Source organism: Poecilia reticulata, chromosome 2 (assembly GCF_904066995.2).
Source record: "Poecilia reticulata chromosome 2, P_reticulata-male-v2, whole genome shotgun sequence".
Classification (NCBI taxonomy): domain Eukaryota; kingdom Metazoa; phylum Chordata; class Actinopteri; order Cyprinodontiformes; family Poeciliidae; genus Poecilia; species Poecilia reticulata.
In genome coordinates, this window is record NC_088831.1 from 19,204,593 (window position 1) to 19,225,796 (window position 21,204).

The 21,204-nt window shown below is 39.4% G+C and overlaps 1 protein-coding gene across 11 annotated transcripts in view; it reads left to right on the top strand.

The window, feature by feature from the left end:
* Positions 1-21,204, top strand: part of htr2aa (5-hydroxytryptamine (serotonin) receptor 2A, genome duplicate a) — a 122,573-nt gene that overhangs the window by 88,160 nt on the left and 13,209 nt on the right. For 10 of the 11 annotated variants that reach the window (XM_081599456.1, XM_081599434.1, XM_081599428.1 and 7 more), the window contains one exon: positions 7,809-8,009. In XM_081599456.1, coding sequence (XP_081455582.1) covers positions 7,809-8,009 — 201 coding nt within the window. Of the gene's footprint in view, positions 1-3,429; positions 7,015-7,808; positions 8,010-21,204 lie in introns of those variants that run through there. The other variant, XM_081599469.1, reaches the window with a different exon arrangement.

Here is a 21,204-nt window from a genome sequence, read left to right on the forward strand (position 1 = left end):
CGCTCTTTATTCTACCTTCTTTTTCATTGTTTTGTTTATGAAATGTGGCAATAAGTATAATATTAGTTTGATCACAGCTGATAATTCTCTTTAGATCAGAGCTGAATTGACATAAAGGGGAAGTATTGTGTAAAATTAAGTTTTTTGTGATGTTAAAATGTTATTCCCTCATCGAAAACAAACCTGGAGTGTTGCTTTGATTTCCTTGAGAAATACTTTAATCTCCACGGCAACCATTCATCTAAATGCCTTGGTGGACCTAGCTTTGAGGACACAGTCAGTTTCCAAGCTTCTTCATCACAGAGCAGCCCTCCTCCACTCAGCTCCTTCAGACTAGCCAGCAGCAATTAGCAAATACACCTGTTGGGGCTCGTTACAGGAGCTGCTTCTCAGAGCAACGCTGGTAAAAACGTTGTTAAAGGGTTAATAGAGGAGCCTTGGTGGGATGACATCCTGAGGGTGGAGTATCAGAAAGAGCAGGAGCTTCTTAAAGAGACAGAGGTTCAATTTCAAGGCATTAAATTACAAAGTAAAATGTCTTTTAATTCATATTTGATATATAGAGCATTTTTATAACAACTGAAATTGACATAGTTTGTTTGTTGTGCTATAATATGGCAGTGTATGGCTGGGAAACCCATTATACTTCAAAGACTTTTAGCTTTTTTGTCCTTTTTTGTGCCCTGACAGATTTCACAGTGGCAGCTTAAATCTCCAGGCTCTAGTGTCAGAGTCTATTGTGTTCTAGTTCCTCCAGACTCACCTCAGGGGGGAAAGGAGGATATTCCAGGTTTGGCTCACATTTCTTTTTCTCTTTATGGAGGAGATCTGCAAGCACGTTGTGTGGCCTTTGGTCACCTGGAGGCAGTCCCAGATATGCGTGTCAGCCGGGCCGCTGACTTTCATATAAGATGCCTGCCGCCTCTCTCCCAGAGAGCATTCATAAATGTTAAAACGTGAAAGCCCGGAGCGCAGCAGGAGCCAATATGGACAGATATGAGAAATATTGGACCTGATCCAAAATGAGAAATTACAGGACGGAGCCGAAACCGAGACGTCACACACACACAGCAATCAGCTGCAGAATGGTTTCCGTTATGGGAGAACTGTGGCACAATGTGAATAATTTTCAAAAACACACTAACTGAACCCGTCCAATGTTGATCACTAAGGTAAGCAGTCAGTACCTTAACTAAACCATGGAAAGGTGAATAAAAGTGCTACAACGACACAGTCAAATGTATGACTTAGCAAGTCACACAGTGACTGTTTAACAGTGAATGGAGGCAGCAGAAAGTCTTTACTTTCTACACATAATCAGTCGTATATCTCACTACTTAAACTCTGTGACTTTTTTCCACAATTAGAGTTTCCACATGTTGTTTGAACCCTAAAGTCACTCAAAGCTGCTGCTACACATGAGACGATTGACAGAGAAGTTACAACCCCAATATGCTGTTATCCATTTAGCTCACGTACTGAGCAAGATGTGAATCCCTGTGGAGGATAATCCAGTTTGCAGAGAGCGGTTATTAATTCAATTCATTTGCGAAATCTGTGGAAACTTTAGGCTCACAAATAACACCCACAGTCTCCTTCGTGACCTGTTATCTACATGATGTCACCATCCATATATTCACACAACATTTGGCGGTTCTGTTGAAAAGAGGTTTTGCCCTAATGGCTCTTGTTTTGTCCTAAAATAGTTTTAGAAAAGTGTGTAGACAGGTTTCAAGAACCTGTCTCAAGGTTTCAAGAACCTGTCTCCCTTGAAAAAGTCCAGCTCTTTTCTCATTCGTACCTTCAACATCCTCGTCTCTGCTTTGACAAGATCCATTCACTTACCTTCATATTTATGTCCATGTAAATATGAATATAACATGCAGCCTGTATAGATCTCTTGTGCTCCAACTGTCCCTCAAAGGCTTTTCCCCTCTGCATGTAACGTTTATTTATACACATCTAAATTCATGCTACGGTTCTTGTTCTGTGTACAAAACACTTTCCTCCTCATACACACACTTAAACATTTCTGACAGGAGATTCAGTAAATTATGCTGAAACAATTGGATTCTGGACCAAGGCACCATAACAGTCTGCTGCCTGTAGGCATGTTTGCATATTGTGCAACTTAAACTATGTTTTTCCATTAAAAAATGTCCAACAGGAGTATAGTTGGTGCATGTTAAGGTTAATATTATCGGTGTGTTTTGCTGCTGAAACACATCAGCTTAGGAAATGATGTCCTTATACATGAGACTTTTAACCAACATTCTAGTTTGACATTTTAGTTTGGTTTCAAAGACTAAACTAGATCAGTAAACAGGAGTGAGTTGGAGGGCAGATTTCCTTTTAAAGTTAGGTAACCACATCACACCAGTAGTACATTAGAGGAGGACGTGTTGTGCATTTCTTATTGAATAAGGCTGCTGTTGTTCCATTTAGAATAGTAAAGGAACAACGTTAAAACATTTATGCTTCACACTCACCATTTTAATGCTTCTTTTGCACCACCACAGAAAACGGACGCTTTGCGTCTCCGGTCAGATTCTGTCAACATCTTTGTTTTGTTTCCAGAACCTTAAAAAAAAAAATTAATGACTTCAGTTTTTCCATGTGTGAAGATCCTAATGAACCGTTATTTGACTCATACACAGGGTGAGATTTATGGAAAACGAAGCAGCTCATTCAGAATAAATCCATTCGGGTGTAATAATGAGCTATCTGGTAAATTCAGAGCTGAGTGTGTGGAAAAACTGGATCTGTAGAGCTGCTTTTCTCTGTCGAACCGTCTTCAGGCTCCTAACATGACAGCTGTTATGTCACTGTTCGTTATGCCACATAAAAGCTTTTGATTAACAGCCTGCAGCTTTCAGATGGTGCAGTCACGCAGATTTAACCTCCCTGAGAGACTTTTCAAGTGATCGAATCTCTTTGTGCCTCTGTCCATTTGCAAATCGATGCCCTGCGCTCTGCTAGCCGCCGTTCGTTCCTTTCTCCAGCCGCATCAAATACTCAAGATGTCTGATTCACTGTTCGCCCTGAGGGTTACACAATGAAAACACAATCCACTCCACTGCACTTCCACTGTGGACGTCTGACTTCTCTGCTTCATCCAATAAATGGTTAAAAAAAAAAAATAGAACAAAGTGTCAGTCAACAAGCATTTATCACACTGGCTACATCTGTAACTGAGAGACAGTTGATAGCTGTAAAGATTTTTCTCTTTTTTTATCACATGTAAATGTTTAAGATCATCAAAGGACTTTTAATTTAAACCCAAATGTAAAAACACAAGTGCCTGTTAAAACTAACAGATTCTCACTTATGGCGACAACAACTGCCATTAAACATTTGCGATGACCACTATAATCTTTATTAATCTATATTATATTGGCTTTAAAGGTGCACTAAGTATCTGTTATAAAAAATAGTTTTTTTTTGGGGGGGGGGGGGTTGTTTTGTTTTGTTTTTACATATTTGTTAAAACTGTCATCATGTCATGACATTTTGTTAAGGAAAGTTATTTTCATAATTTCATTCTGCGCAATTATTTGGTCAGTGGAGACACAACTAGTGTCTCACAATAGGGAAGAGTAGCTAGATGAGTCTGAACACTCGCTAAAAATAGCAATATAGTTGCCAAGTTGGAGAGAAAAAAACAGTCTTTGATGATCTGGCAACCAGTGCAGTTAGATCCACTCTTGTTCTTTGGAATAAAATAAGATCAAAATGATGTAACTAAACCACCTAAAGTCACCATCTCAGTGTCCTGATTATAGCATCTTGTTAAATTATACTATCTGTGACACACACGCACACACACACACACGCACACTCTGTCAGAAGCAGAGCTGTGTCACCTAAAGCAGAGAAAATCCCACTTTGTCCTCATGGACCTCTTGTGCAGCTCCCACTGTGTGTATAATTTATGTGAGGCTGGCCGTAGTAACGCCACGGCTCCTGTGGCCTCGGCGCTCTCACCCCTCTGAGGCGGCTGCAGCGCCGCACACTGAGGAAACTCCGGTGGCTCTCTGCTGACTAGCGAGGCAGAGGTGACAACGCCAGGACACGTTGAGCCGGAGCCACAGAATCTGGAGGACGGCTGATGGCCATCGGGAGCGAAGGGTCGCGTCCCAACGGGTCTGCAGGGACTTTACTGGGACTTTCTGGATTGCATGTGAAGGAAATCTCCTTGTGGGGGATAAATCACTATAGATCTGGGTCATGGCCGTCAGAGACTGCGGAGCCTGTAATAATGTGATACTATCAGTCCCTGAGGGGGGAATTGTGTTTCCTCCTGAGTCTTTGTTGGGAAGTGAGAATGGCAAGTCAGCCACAGAGGAGCGTCTCTCCTCTTATTCAGATGTAAATGGAAAACAAACACGAGGCAGATAACTGAAATAAATCTGCAGATTTCATTCAGATTTTTATAGCTATGCAGCTTCCACCACCAATGAATGTTTCCAAATAGGAACAGCTTGTGATCTTATCAAAAATTGCAAATACACATTTAAATTAGTTCTTATCCACCTTATAAGGTTTTGGACTCCTTCTCTGCGTGAATTTTTCTTCAGATTCACTTTATTGTTGCAAGCAGTTAATCGACTTATAATCAATTGTTGATTAATTAATTTGACTAAAATGAGTTTAGTCAAAATAACTAATTAACTAATAACATCTTCTTAGACCTTCTTTCAGTGTTGTAGTTTGGCCTCCACACAGAAGAGGGCACTGCTGGTCATTCTTAAGCAGATTAAGTTGATACAGAAACAAATATGGGGGAGCCATACCAGATCGGGAAAGACAAACAGCTGTTTTTGCAGTTTGGTTTTGGATTATAAATACTTGACTAGATTAATAATTTGAGAAGTTTAAAAAATGTGAAAAAAAAATGTTTCTGTTCATGCAGTATTTAACACAGCTGACACAAAATATTATTAAAATTTAATTATTTTTTTGTTCAGTATAACATTTTTTGTCATAGAAAAGCGTTCAACCCTGTTGATGTAAAAGGGAACTCGGGGTTTTTAAGAAAATTGTCGCTTCTCAAATAATCATCAGTTGATCAATAACATTGATCAGCTCTAGACACATGAGTTTTTACATTAACCACAGAAATGTTTTAGAAAAATATAAGTTGTCAAAAGTAAAACATTTTTGACTCAGAACATTTCCAAAAGTGGAACATTTTCAATGTGGTTCTGGGACTCACAACATTATGACCTATGACAAAACGACACTCTGCTGAGTCATTAAATATAAAATTTGACTCTATTATGCCATATAATAAACAATAGTACAATAGGCATTAAAGGACTATTGTATTATTGTACTATTCAGATTCAGTAACTAAAGTTTCATCTCGGTAACAGGAGAGTATCACACTGACTTGGTCCTGTTTTTTAAGAAAGGGTTTTATAATGTAATTTTTTCATTTGTTATGGAAATGACCAAAATATGGCCGCCTGCAAAGCAGAGCAACAACAAAATGAGTGAAATTAGGGAAGTTGTCCGATTTCACAATGACATCCAAACAGAATCTGAGACAGAAAAGAAGAAAATGGAGAGGAAGAATAACAGTGTGGTGGACATGTTTGAGAATGATGACAAGTAGAGAAAATAATAATATAAAAAACAATCATCTTACAAAAACAGCTTAGAGAAAAAGTGAGGGGAAAAAAAGCAAAATAGAGGAGAACAGCAGCAATGACGATGATGAGGAGGTGATCGTAGAGAGACTGGCGGTGACCATGGCGACGTGGAGCTGCGTGGATGAGTCATCTCCTGCCCAATAATGAGGGCCAGCGTCGGGTCGTCTCTCACCTGTCGGTTTGGGGGAACCACAGAGGGAACGCAAACACTCCTCCATGACCTGGAAGGCAGAGACGTTCATGATGATCTGGGGCTGATCCCCTGAATTACATCTACTTCTGTCACAACACACCACCTCATCAACACACACATGCACACACACAGAAAACACCTCCAACAAAGATTTTATTTTAAATTTTGATACTAAAAATTGCTTTCCGTTGGCTAACATGACCATCCATCCATCCATTTTCTTTACACCCTTGTCCCTCAGTGGGGTCAGGAGGTGCTGGTGCCTATCTCCAGCTAACGTTCTGGGTGAGAGGTGGGGTCACCCTGGACAGGTCGCCAGTCTGTTGCAGGGCAACACAGACACACACAGGACAAACAACCATGCATCCACACACTCACACCTAGGGGCAATTTGGAGAGGCCAATTAACCTGACAGTCATGTTTTTGGACTGTGGGAGGAAACCGGAGAACCCGGAGAAAACCCACGCATACACAGGGAGAACATGCAAACTCCATGCAGAAAGACCGGGGCTGGGAATTGAACCCAGAACCTTCTTGCTGCAAGGCAACAGCTCTACCATCTGCGCCACTGTGCAGCCCGCTAACATGACCTAATTTCTTAAAACAACGTTAACATCTCAATTAGAAAATGTGCATTGAAGTTCTTGTTCAAATCCAATTCAAAATGTGATTGAATGTTTTTTTTTTATTTCTATAATCTCAGTTGGAAATCTGTCTGAAGATGAAAAATAATGTTATTATAATATTGATAAAACATTGATGGTTTTAAGATTCTATTTTTGTTGGAATGCAAAAAAAATAAGAAAAAGAGAGAATAATTTTCAATAAAAGGTCAGGTGATACAATAATTAGTGTCCTGAAAATACTTGTCAGAAATTTGAAAAAAAAAAAAGAAAAAGAAACGTAACATAGGAGTCCCGTTCGATATTCTGTGTAAGAAAGTTTTTTTTAATTTTAGGCCTTTAAGAGGTCCTGACATTGGTGAAACATGAAACTGTTGCTGCTACTCACCAGGTTGTTGCTAGGTAACCAGAATGAGTGAGTTTGCTTCGTTTAGCTAGCTGTTAAAGGTTGAGCAGCTAAAGCCTTTCCTCTGCCTACATCTCCCAGAATGCCGAGCAGTTTTGGATCAGAGTTCTGGGAATTTATTGAACATTACATCAGACGTAAGATCAATTGTTATTATCTATGGCTATAGATATTGTTATTGATTTATTGTTGAGTCCTAACTGAAAGGAGCTGGAGCTGAAATTCACTGTTGGAACAAATAAATAAAAACCTTCATTCAGGTTTTGTGTACGAGGTGGAAACAAAGCAGTTCAGCTTACCTGACTGTTTTTAAACTTGGATGTTGATGTGGAAGAACTGTAAATAATTCGATCTATACTTTAAATAATAATAAAGTCTTTTTCTATTGTCTTTTCTTTGTAACGTCTTTCCATATTCAGTCTCGGTGCTCTGCAGCTTGAATGACTGTTATAGACCTGATCCCTAAAAATAGATTTCTTATGATGTATTTACTTTGAAAACGTGTCACATTCAGTATTCAGTATTTTATTAGCAGCTAAATGGTCTGAACAACAACATCTATGGTGACACCTGCTATAGAGACAGCTATGAGTGTGTGTGTGTGTGTGTGTGTGGGTGTGTGTGTGTGTGTGTGTGTGTGTGTGTGTGTGTGTGTGTGTGTGTGTGTGCGTGCGTGGGTGTGTGTGTGTGTGTGTGTGTGCGCGTGTGTGTGTGCGTGTGTGTGCGTGTGTGTGCGTGTGTGTGTGTGTTTAGGAGAAGATGTGTAGGCCATCCCTCACAGTGGCATGTTGTCAAAGATTTGGAAGAATTTGGCTACATTTGATTGACTCATTACCAAAGCTCTTATTTATTCATAATTTTTCTTCCAGATATTCCTGTAGCATAACACATATGTTCAGCAGCTTTTGTTTTTCCTGTCCCTCCTCTGCAGATTACAAGTGGCCCCTTCCCTCTGACCTCTGTCCGATCTGGATCTACCTGGACGTCCTGTTCTCCACGGCGTCCATCATGCATCTCTGCGCCATTTCACTGGACCGCTACATCGCCATAAGGAACCCCATCCACCACAGCCGCTTCAACTCCCACACCAAGGCTCGCATCAAGATCATGGCGGTCTGGACCATTTCAGTGGGTGAGCGCACCGGGGAAAAAAAATCTAATCAGATCAAACCTAATCAGACTTATGAAAAGGTCAGATCTCACAATTTTCCTGAGAACTCCCTGTATCAGAAAATAAACATGATTGGGAGGGAGTTTCTACGGTCTAGCCTTAGCTGATTTGGTGTATTTGGAACAAATTTTTTTGTTGTGGAGGAAAAGCTCTCAAGAAGAGACATGATGAGGAATGGATAAATTCTAAAAATCAAAAATCAAAGGAGGTGTTTTCACACCTGATAGTCCGGTAGATTTAATTCAGTTCAATCTAACTGAGAACCAAAATTGTAACATTTGTAACGTTTTCAGCTGCTGTCATTCTCTTTCATACTCTGTGTCAAACAAAACAAACCCTTTGAAAAACCTGTTCCCCTCCTCGCCTGTGGTGGCGCTGCACAATAACTACTGATGGAAGAAATGACACAAAAACCTCAGAAGAAGACACTGACTTCCTTCTTCAGAAAATGGAGTAGCGTCAGATTTTAGTGTTTGTAAGATTCCTTTTTTTTGTCTTTGGTAAGAAACTATGAGCCGTTTCTCCCACTAGCGTTAGACTCTCACGTTTGTTTTGGTTGTATTTACCCAGAATGCCTTGCACTGCAGTCCATTTCATGCTTTTGTATGGGTTTTCGGTCTGCTTGGCGTTCACATATGCATTCCAACCACGCCGGAGTTCACATGAACCAACCTGAGATCTGGGTTTTAGACGGACCAGAGTTTGTTCTTTTGGTCCAAATCTTAGTTCACACCTCCCAAACGAACTGAACTTTCAAGACAAACGAACCTGAGTTCAATTAAAGCAGACTAACCAGGGCTGGTGTGAGTGAATCAGAAGTCTTTAGTTTGTCCAGAATCAAAACTACATCATGATTTTTTTATCCTAGTCTATGAATAAAAAAACAAGCCGATAGGGTTCAGTAGAATCCACCGTCGCTGCCTCATTTGAATTCAGTGAATTTCTCAAAGTCATCCCAAAGCTGCAGACATAATCTGGGCTAGACTTGCAGAAAACCTTCCTGAACAAACTTGCTTTAAACAGTCTGGAGCCAAACAGGCTAAAAAAGATAATTCAACCTGACCGTCGCTGCTGACGGACGGCCTCCAGCAAGAGATAGAGAACGAGAGAAAGAAAGAGAAAGTGTCAACGCCGGCAGCAGAGTCGGGAACTGTCAGGACACGGAGCAACGAGCAAAGCACTGCGGACGGCAGATAAGTTCAGGCAGAAAGAGAGAAGGAAAGAGAGCAGGGAGGAGGCAAGGTGAGAAAACAAAGGGAAGGTGAGGCAGAGAGAGCAGGAGAGTTATTTAGACATCAGAGATCTCTGTGGCATGGCTGTTTGTGGAGTCATTACAACATTTTAACTGTATTTTATCAGTTAAAATACAGTCTATTTTGATCAATAGACTTAAAGCTGCAGTATGCAACTTTTATAAAGAATGTTTTTCACACATTAAAACTGCCACCATGTTGTGACGGTTTGTTACGGGGCAGATAATCTGTGAAAACATCGACCTCCTCTGCATCCTCTGTTAGAAGAAATGCACTACTCGTGACCAAAAACAACCAATCAGAGCCAAGAGGAGGGGCTTAGTGCTGTCAATCACTCTCGTGTACTAGAAAAACTTGAAAATGTTGTAATATATTTAGGTGTGCGTTTTTGTTGTTGTTGCTTTAGTTTTTTTTGCAATTTCCGCACCACTAAACTGCTTTACTGTGTAAAATACTGTGTGTTGTTTATTTGGCACGTAAAAGTAAAAAAAAAAAAAAAAGTAGAATTTTGAAATTATAGCTAAAAAGAAAGATACTAAAAGTTTTGTGGCCCTGGAGTACTCGTCATCTCTGGGCCCCCATGTCAAAAGGTTCAGACATCTCTGTCTTAAGTTAATTAAAGTTACTAGAAAATAATCTGAGAAAATAATTGCATAGTTCATGAATAGATGAGGAAACGTCTACATCACTGAACTGTTTTAAATAATTTCTCAGAAAAGAGCAAAAAAGAAAAAAAAATCACTGAATTCCTTTTTGAAGTTGTAGCTATATTTATATAGAGGAATATAAACTATTTAATTTATTATTATTCAGAAACGATAAGAAAAGAAACTGAAAGGATTGACAGATTAACCCCTTACTGCCTTTCTGCCAACATTATTCGTTTTGACCCAACAGAAAGTTTACAAGTAGCCAACATGAATAACATCTTTAAAAGTATAACATTAAAATATGAAATGGATGTAAATTATTTAAATTAGAGGGTTTTGTTTTTCATTTGTTCTTTGTTTTACACTGAATATGATGTTGCTTCCTGGTTCATTATCATCATCAGCAGCAGCACATGATGCAAAATAAAACGTCTTTAGTGCAATCTGAGAAGGCAGCAGTGTTTCCATAAAAACAGCAAATAGAAAGCAAGCATTAATCAAAATAATTTGACAGAATCGTGTGGACACTCTGCCGGTTTGCTCAGAGTAGATTCCACCTTAAAATTCATTTCACGTTACACATAGACTCACTTAGCTTCACACAAACTTCCTTTCTGGTCCCCAAAGGGAGAAACTGAGAAACGCAGTGATGATGTAAGAAGGGATACAAATTTCCCCAAGAAATTCTCTGAATTTCTTTACAGAGGACAACCAGGTGCTGATCATTAACTTTTGCCTGTTTTTACAGATTTACAACTTTTACTCTGCTGCTCTTATTTAATTGACTACTGAGTGTCAGAGAAGTAAATTTGATCATTTGCAGTTAAATGTTTCTGAGCGCACTGCAGCTGTGAAGCTCCTGTGAGAAAGGTGGCGCCAAACACACAGGAGTTGAAGAAAACAGAAGAAAAAGAATAATAGAAAAGTGTGGAAATACATCTTATTTTCCATTTAAGCTTTCTATGTCCCATCGATTCAAAGACACACTTCTAACATTTAAAGCCCCAGAAGGGTCAAAATAAAAATGCAAACATTAAGACATAAAGCAGACCTGTGACATCCTTTTTCTAAAGTGATGTAGTGATACATTTTACTACAAAATGTATCTCCATTTTTTGTTTCATTGAAGTACTGCATGTTTCATAAACTGCTGAACAATTAAATGAAAAAATAGCACAAAATATTTGTACATTTTTATTTTCTTTAAGTGTGGCCCTGAGGTACTTTGGAAAAATTGGCCCACAAGACCAAAACCGTAGCTACTGCTGATCTAGAGATTTTAGTAAAAGACTCTCTTTATGAGGACATAGAAGAAGTTAGACAATGTTAGTAGGTAAAAAAAAGCATTTATATTGATGGAGCCTTTTTTAAATAGAAGAGTGATGATGAGAGGAACTTCCTGCACTGACAATAAATTAATGAATTTAATTGCTGCCCTCCTCAAACACTGTCCAATAAAGAAACGGCTGCTTTGCGAATGCTTGTCACGTTTTGTCCTACTTTTGAAGGACAAAAAGGTAATTTGACTCAATGCCTCTATTTCTGTTGCAGCTTCCTACAATAGACTAAATGATGAAGATGGATGGCTTATCTTGTCCACCTAACACTACAAAAATGGCTTTTTAAATAGGTTTCTTTGACCTAACAGTGTCATAACGTCTAGCAGTGATGTCCATGAAATACAAAGGTGACCTCAGAAGGCTGTGGTTTGTTTTACTGTCGTGTGAAACATGTTACAGTAAATCTCAATAGATTTATATTGAAAAGTTAATTTATTTCAGCTGTTCACTTCCAATAATGAAACTGATTATATACTTGCTTTGGGCTCCTTTTGCATGAGTTCAGTTTCTAACCAATCAGTTCTAGTCATTCTGTAGACATCAGTACATCGAGGGAAAGTCCTGCTGGAAAATAAAACCAGCGTCTGCATGAACTTTGCACGAAGCACGATGAAGAGCTCTACAACTGGTTGCTAGCTGTTGCTAGCCGATGACACGGCTCCATCACTGACTGGAAATGTGACACAGACAGTTGAGGTTCACGTGCTACACCTGGTGGTATGTGGGACCAGTTTCCCACATATTAAAGCCGCAGTGCTTCATAACAGCTTAAAAATAAAAAAAAAGATTGAGGTTAGAGTGGAAGGAGAAAACGAATGCAGCAGCTCAGGAAGACATTGTGCTTAAAAGACGAATGGTATCGTCGCTAGTTTGGCAGTATTTTCAGTATTTAAAACAAAACAAAAAAAATTTTATTATTCATATCGACTGACATGAAATAGGTTTTCCAGCCACATCACTCAGCCCTGATAGCCCAACACACTGAAGGAGACGGCTGTGGCTCAGTTCCTGGAAACACCTGCTGGTCCTGGACTCAGGATGCTTCTCCAGGCCGAGCCTCGTAAATCTCCTCCACATTCTGGAATCAGCTTTTCTTCACAGTCCTTTAAAGGTCGGAGTCATCATTGTTGCTTGTGCACCTTTTTCAAACACACTTTACTCCCACTCACCTTTTTATTAATGTAATTGGAAACAGCACATGAGCAGCCGGATCCTTTTCAGCAGTGACCTTTTGTGGCTTCGGTCTCCTCATGGTCTGTCAGTGACTGTCGGCTCAACAGCTTTCAAGCCGGCTCTCTTCTCTTCCTCCTGGCTTTGGAGATCGTGACATTGTCATGAGATTACATTTCAGTGTTAAAAATGTGTTTGTTTTTTTTCTTGGTCTTGAATTTTCTGAGGAACTGAATTGAGGGTTTCATTACCTGAAGGGCCAACATAATCAAAAGAAAATGATCTTTCCCTTTAAAGATCCTGTTATTGGTTTTATGTAGCATTCTAATCTTCAAAGACACTAGGACGGGGCTTTATTAGCTGTAGGCTGTCATCATGAACAGAAATAGACCCTTAAAATATCTACAAATACTTGAGCCTATCTTAATAATCTAAACACCAAATATACCTAAATATGCATTAATTCACTCAGTGCAAACAGTCGCAGCCTTACATCAGAAGTGCTGATTCCATTGGCAGATTATTTCACTAAAAACATCAAAAAATGTCTTGTGAAATAATCTGCCAGTGGAACTAGAACCTTTTCATCAATATTAATGAATTGTTGACTTAAAACAAGCTCCTATATCTGAGGTTATCTTTGCTCTTGTCATGTGTACTGAGATATTTGCTCTAGAAACTTGACCAAAAATACTTGATAAGATTTTGTATTTCTGCAGCGCAGGAAAATTTCTTTTCCAGACGAATTCATCAGATGAATATTTCAACAGGTAATTCTGATACACAGTCCAGCAGCGGTGGGGGAGAAATTAATTCTCCTAAGTATGTCAATTTGGCAGCTCTATTATAAGTCCAATTAAATAAGTTCAAAGAAATAATTGTGCATGAATAAGTTAAACAGTGGCTCGTCACACTGATCACCGCTAAGGGGTCCAGGTGGGGCGGAAGACGGGGCCAAAGCCAAAGATAGAAAAACGGCCAGCGACCTTTGAGTAAAACGGAGTCGGCTTCCCTCTGAACCCGAGTGCTCATTAGACCTGACAATCCCCGTTCCGTTCGTCGTGTTTTCTCTAAACTTTATCGACCAGATGCACAGGGACTAATTCTTCGGAGTCGGTTGTCAGCCTCAGTTTGATTCCTGCGCTCTCCCCGAGGCGCCGGGGTCTGCTTTGCGTCGCCTTCACTTCATTACCCCCGTCACTCGGAGCTGCTGGGTCTGCTAATGACCGAGTCCTGGCCGAGCCAAATGGGTTTGAATTGGGCCTTCCTTCCTGGTTCTGATCCAGATAAGAGAGCGACAGCTGGGACCTGTTCGTTATTTACACTCTCTTCTCGTGAAGCTATTTCAAACTTTTTGTTCACATTGGGGAGATTTTCTGACTCTGTTGACCAAATTCAATTAATTTTAAATTAAATGTCTCTTCCCTAAAAATGAGCAAAGGTTCTTCTGGACACGCTGCATGTTATTGTTTACATCCAGAAATTTTGCACATGCACACAAAGATGGAGGGTAGAAGTCTAGTTGTTTACTTGCTGTCCTTATTCAAGTGGTAGAACAATGTCATCAACTAAATTTAACCTGGATATGTAGGTTTTATTAGTTTAGTGCAGTGCGCCACAGAAAAAGGGAAACTAAAGCAGAAAAACTCAAAGCTACTAGCATTCTTCTCTTTTCTTGCTCTGTATCGGCTATGCTACACTCAGACCCGTTGCCATAGCAACTGACTGACAACAGCTCCGCTAATATTCCAGGTCTGACCACCAAAAAACACACAGAAATTTCCCAAACAAAGAACAAAACATTCAGTCTGTTCTTTCACCTGCACTACTGATGATCTGTCAGAGTTGGTGTGTTGGTCACCTTTTTTTTTACACTGAACTGAAACACAATGAATTCCACAGCATACCTACATGTTAAAGTTGTCAAAGTCAGGCTAGCCTAGCTGACCTACTTCCCTGACCCTCCCTGATACCTGTGAAATGTGCTAACTTTTGATCTTGTTCTCTAGTCGTCATAGTGATGAAAGCACTGCATCCTTTTTTCATATATCTCATAAATACATTTAAGATTGAGCTCATTATGTTGATAACGTAACAACTAACTAACCGACAGCAGTCATCATTGGCTCGTGACTTCATGTTGCAGTATGTCTATACAAACGAGGCTAAAATAACTTAACCACACAGATTTTGTCAATAAATACAAAAAAATAATACAAACTAGAAGTTGGAACAAAGTTATTATAAAATGTATAAGACGTAATTAAAACTAAATGAATCTTTCTTCTAGCTGTGAAAGCACACTATCATTAAGAGAAGGTATTTATTTTTCAGTAATAAATAGATGTTATGAGCCTAATTTATCTAACTTCACTTCAGCTGGTGAGACATGGACTAGTTTTAATGAGGAAGCAGCTCAGTTCTTATATATATATATAAAGAAAAAACAAGTTCGGCTGTTTTGGCTCTCATCTCCTCTGCTTTGCCTCTCCAGCCCTGACAAAGTGACTCAGATCCAGCATGGTGTAGATGATGCAACGACAGACTGTAAGAACTTTACTCCTCCTGCCTCACACACAAATATTTTATGCGTGCTTTAGCTCCATGCCTTAGTGACTCGCTAACAGAATCTAAAGAGACTCTAGAGAAAGCCGTGTGTTTTAGTTGGAGCACCATCTGCATGTTAACACGGCGAATGTTTACAACCACGTCTTGTTGGAACATTTTCACTGAAAATCTGCACACCGGAGTGGTTACTTTGTCTTAGCCTAGCCCATTAATAACACAAGAAAATGCAAAACTTTCAATAATTAAATAGCAACGGTACATGGCGGATTCCAGTTGGCTCCTTTCAGGAGACCTAGCAACACACTGGGGTAAAAATGAAGCTGGTTTAGTGAAAGGCTGTCCACCTATTGTCAGCAATTCACCTCTCAACACGAGATCCAGACGTCAAGGTGAATATTTTTTAATTTGAAGTTAGAGGGGAAGCACAGTGTATGGTTTATGTGAGACTCGCTATAAAAATATTCAGAACTTTCGATTTTTGCTTCACAATCTGCAGCATCTTTCAGAAATGCTTAATGGGCCAAATAAAAATAAATAAATAAAAAAATCGATGAATTGATGGACTTTAATCTGTGGTGAATTTTAGTTCAGTTCTGTAGAAAAACCTGTGAATCTGCGAACATTGATATTAAAAGTGCTGACTTCTCAGTCTGTCTATAGTACCTGAATGGGATTCGACCATTTCAATCCAATTTTTAAAGAAATTCATTCCACTTTGCTCTCAATTATTTAGAATACAAATATATAAAGAAAGCCAAAAATAAACTAATGTCTCTGTTACTAAGGTGTTAATATGCAGCGTTTTTCCTATAGAGGAAGAAAGTGTTAAATCCATGCTGTTAAGTTTAGGAAAGAAACTGTCTCTTTAGCTTTGCCCTCTGATTCGCTAACCTGAAGCTAAAAGTCTGAATAGTTGGTGTCCAGAATGTGTGGGGTCTGCAGAGCTGTGAGCTGCCCTTGTCTTGACCCTTGACCTACACAAGTCCTGGACAAGTCCCGGTGACCGTGATGATCCGATGTGCAGACCTAATTGTTCATTGCTGTTTGGCTGGAGAGCTAGCAACAGGTGGCTAGCTTCTTTAGCTTAATGTTGTTCTCTGTTTCATCAAACACCTGGACAGCAGTGGATCCCACACTCTGACTTTATTTTTCAGATATACTCACTCCAACCATACAAAACCTACATAGACCACTGCAAAATGATTAGTTTCTCTGATTGTATTCTTTATAGGTGAATGTTTGAGTAAAATGAACTTTGCTCTTTTATTCTATGAACTACTGACAACATGTCTCTCAAATTCCAAGAAGAAATTTTGTATTTTTTTTTTCAGAAAATGAGAAATGGTCAAAAAATGGAAAGAGATTCAGATCATCCAGACCTCAAATAATGCAAAGAAAAGTTAATATTCTTTCATAAACAATAATATTAAAGTTTTAACTCAGGGAGAGTTCAGTAATCAATATCTGGTGGAAGAACCAGGAGGCTCAGTGCAGGCGTCTCTTCTTTTTCTCCAGAGCTGCAGGTACATATATATAATGTTTTTCTGTCCTGGAAGGCCATCTGATAAAACTGAGTGCATGAATATAACACAATAGTGAGGTTATGTACAACCTTCTCCTCCAGAATACCAATGAAACAGACGCAGCATGTCTTATGGGGCAGTTTGAAGGAAAAAAAGGGACCCAGACGGGGACCCAATCAGCAAGCTGTAGCAGGTGCAGAGTAAATGCAGACTTTAATAACATCCTGGTGGAAGAGAAAACACAAGCACTGCTGGAGACGCAGAGTCAACAAACACATGAGACAACAGAAATGGAGACTAGAGGTGAGACGACAGGAAGTGGCAAAGAGCCAGAAGAGAGCAAAGGAGAAATGGCTCAACATACAGCATGAATTCTGGGAAATAAAGAGGAGGTGTGGCATGATAAGGATTTACACCGACTGAGGAAAACAAGGTCAAATAATTTAAAATGAAACAGATAAAACACAGGAAAACCTACAGAACAGAGAACTCAAGACGGTTTTTTCTGTCGGCTTTAGTTTAATTACCTGCCTGACTTCAGTTGTTACTAGAACATCTTAAATGATATCAAACAATGTCTGTTATTTTAGCTTTTAAAGGAAAATCTTTCCCAAGATCAGGAAATGTATACATAGACGTGTTCTGTCATTTACAGCTCAGGTTATTCGGGTTTTTGCCTCAAAAATAGAACAATAATCTGAAAGCTTTCTAATCTACCAACTGATCAGCTGTGGCTCCTCATAACGGACGAAAACATCAACTCTGTTCCTTAAATAGCTCTCGGTCTTCTTTAATTTGCTGAGCTTTGATATTTCTGGCTTTATTTAGCATAAAAAGTCAGGTTGCATTGACATGTTCATTCATCTGCCTTTAATTCTCTCATCTTTATACTGTAGGTTTTTTTAGCTGACTTTCTTCTTTTGCGTTGTGTTTTATTTTGCCTTTAATAAAACAGTTTTGTTTTGATCCTGTTTTCATGTCATAGAGTGAAACAAGTCCATTAACTTCCTGTTATAGGTGATTATTTCTGTGGATTCTTAAAAAAAATGTGTCATGTCCAATATAGAATATTAAAACCACGTCACTGCACCGTGAGAAGCAAAGAAAGAACTGAGAACACTCCAGGTATATTTTTGAAGTGACTCGATGAATACTGCACCATAGAAATACAAGTTAACCGTGACTATTCAGTTTTATTTCTGAGCATCCTAAGATTACTTCAGGGTGTTAAACTTCTTTGAAATAAGTCTCTCACAGACATGTTGGGCGTTAGAATCGGTGCAGGAATGAGGTTGCTCTGTGACGCAGCGGCTGTGAAGTTGCGCGGAGTCGACAGGAGGCCTTTCTGAATAATGTAATGTCACTACGCCAGGCTGCAGGTCTGAACCAGCCTGAACACGCCTGAGTGCCGCCCACACGCCCAGCGGGATTATGTCAGGGTCTTTACCGAGCCGAGCTCCGCTTCCAGACTCACTCTTACGTTGTCTCTTTGGGTTCGTCAGGAGGAGGCTGAACGGAGAGAGCGTCCGTGGGAGAGTTGTGGATGTCAAAGCGTGCCTTGCTAATGTCTCCCTCGGGGGAGCGGAGTCTCGCTCTAAACCGATTGGCCCAAACATCGCCACTTACACACGCTTCTACAAACAATGGGACACATCGTGACCATGTGATCACATATGCTCGCATGAAAACACGTGTGTGTGTGCGTGTTTGTGTGTGAACATCTTTAAAAATGCATAAATTACATGAATTAGAAATGTTAATCTTCACCAAAAAGTCCCACACAGCCTCTGGCTTCTTGCTTGATGTTAAAGAGAAAAATCATTTTGAAATCAGTCGCAATTTTGCTTGTTTTGGAAACGACGAAAAATGGTAAAAATGTGTCGGTTTAGTATTTTTGTTGTGATAACACGTTGTTAACCAGCAGCAGCAAGACTTTCAGATTCTTAACAAATGTGTTGGTTTCAAAGAAAACCACACGACACATCGGATCTTTATAACTCTAGAAACTCTTTTATTCAAACGGTTGTTTCATTGTAATTTTTTGGTAAAGTTGTGAATTTATTCTGCTAATATTATGACTTTATTCTTAGAATTAAACAGATATTCCCATATCATGGTCCTGATACTCTGTTGCACAACTCAGAGAAGGGATGGTCGAAATAAAAGTCACGTTTTGAAAAATACTTTCTCTTTGCAATTTAGAAAAAACTCTAATAAAATCGTATCAGGTATGTAAAAAAATGCAGATTTTATTTCAAAAGGGGCAGTTTTATGTAAAATCAACTTTTTTGAGCTTAATGTCATGATGATGACGTCTCCTCATCGAAAACACACCTGGAGTGTTGCCTTGATTCTTTCTTGGATGTCTGATTAATCTTTCAATCTCCATGGCAACCATTCAGCTGTGCAGAATACCTGGGTGGACCTAGCTCCGCCTTCCAGGATGAAGCTCCTCCTCTTAGCTGCAGTTTCCAGGCTTCTGAGCTTCTGCCTCTGAGAGCAGCAAACCCCTGGAAAGCCTCCACTCAGCTCCTTCAGACTAGCCATCAGCAATTAGCCCGGTGGTTCTGAGCATCAGCTACTTCTCATAGCAACGCTGGTAAAAACGGTGTTAAAGGTTCACAGAGGAGCGAAGTTGTGATGACTTCCTGAAGGCGGAGTTTCAGAAATAACAGCTTCTTAAAGAGACAGTCCCAATTTTAGGATGTTAAATTATAAAGTCAAATTTCTTTTAAGTCATATTTGATATATAAATATATATGATTTTTATAAAACTGAAGTTAATGTAGTTAAAAATGGTTGGAAAATACATAACCGTATTCCTTTAAGTGCAAGAATATCCACATAAATGTTCCCAAAGTAATTTAAAACTTGATGTAGAAGGAAAACTACAGGATGTTGAAATGAAACCATGGGAAATAGACAGTACTGCCCCTTTAAACTTCCAAATAGCTCGTCGTTTCATGAGAATGTTTTGTATGTCGTCTGATGAATAAATATTGCTCCAGCTCAGGGATCTCTGCGGTCAACATACACACATGCAGCGCAGCGTGTGTGTTACTGTATGTAGGGGGATCAGGCTGCAGAAGGCCAAACAGACTGGCTTATCAGCTGGTCTGCTTCCAGTTCCTGGTCGGCCCACCGTAGCCCTCCCACCAGGCCCAACACCGAGCCGTCTGCCTTCCAGCGGAAACACACTTCACATCCATGTGTGTGTGTTCATGCTCAGCTCACGCCTTCTGCTGCGACTCACACACAGATGGTTATTATTTTCCATAATGATGTGGAAATGTTGCTGCTTGTGTCTGGCTTGAACACGCTCACATCAATCCTCGCTCCGGCGACGGCGGCAGAATTAGATAAAAAATCTGATCTAAATGAATCAAATAACTTCATCTGTTTTACATTTTACATCTTTTTTTCTCCCCTTCTATATATGAAAACTATTTAATGAAGACTGACAGGTGAGAAATGATAGCGATAATGTAATGCAACCTCAGTCTGATACCATCTTTATTTAATTAAGGTTTTAATTCAAATCCCTCTGACACTTTAGTCTGAGGTCTGAGCCGCCATAAGCTGCATAATGAGTTATTACAAATGGAATCGCTGATTATTAGACATTGATCTGTCATCCTTAGTGCAAGATTTTAACAATCCTGGACTTTGAATAAGAACGGCAGAACTTTGAACCTCTTCTAAAGGAAAGCAAAACTTTAATTACGTGTTAGACTCACAATGACACAAAATATAAGGATAAGAGGATATAAACTCAAAGTTTCACACACTTTTTCATAGAGAAATGATTTGTTTCTATTGCTCTGATGCATTAACTTATGATGGTTGGAAATGACAACACACTGAAGAGATGTTTGGGATATTAACGTTTTGAGCAAACTTCACATTTAAAAGGATGGATGGATGGATGGATGGATGGATGGATGGATGGATGGATGGATGGATGGATGGATGGATGGATGGATGGTCGGTCGTCAGTTCTGAATTTGTTCAACAGACTCCAATGGACAGAGATTCACTTTTACTAAAAGGTTGATATTAATTTTAAAACATTCATTCTTGTGATACAATATCTGCATCATGTGATTAAAACACAAGTGAAATCAGTAAAACAAATGTCTAACTAATTCCTAATGAAGCCTGATGGCTGATGGAACAGGACAGATTTTACTTAAATGAGGAATTAAGAGAAAAAAAAGGAAGAGGTTTGGTGGAAATATCCACAAATATTTAGGTTTTTAGCTTGTTTATTAGTTGGTCCCACCCTTTACTTTGTCTTTACCTTAAAGCTGCAGCAGGCAACTTAAAAAAAAAAAAAAGTATTTTTTGTGAATTTGTTCCAACTGTCTCTATGTCGTGACACCATCTCTGCCTTCTCCCAGTATCAACTAGAAACAACCAATCAGCACCAGGAGGCAGGCCGTAGCGCTGTCAACCATGCCCGTGTACGCACCGCTCACCAGTCCCCCTCTCTTGCTCTCTGCTACAATACATTTTCTCCCCGTCGACCTGTTGTGAATGCTAACGCTAGCTAACATTCATGTCTGTGTCTTTTTCAGAACAAAAGACACAGACATGAATGTTATATGTAACAATATATAACAGTTAACAATGGAGTAACATAAGAAATAATG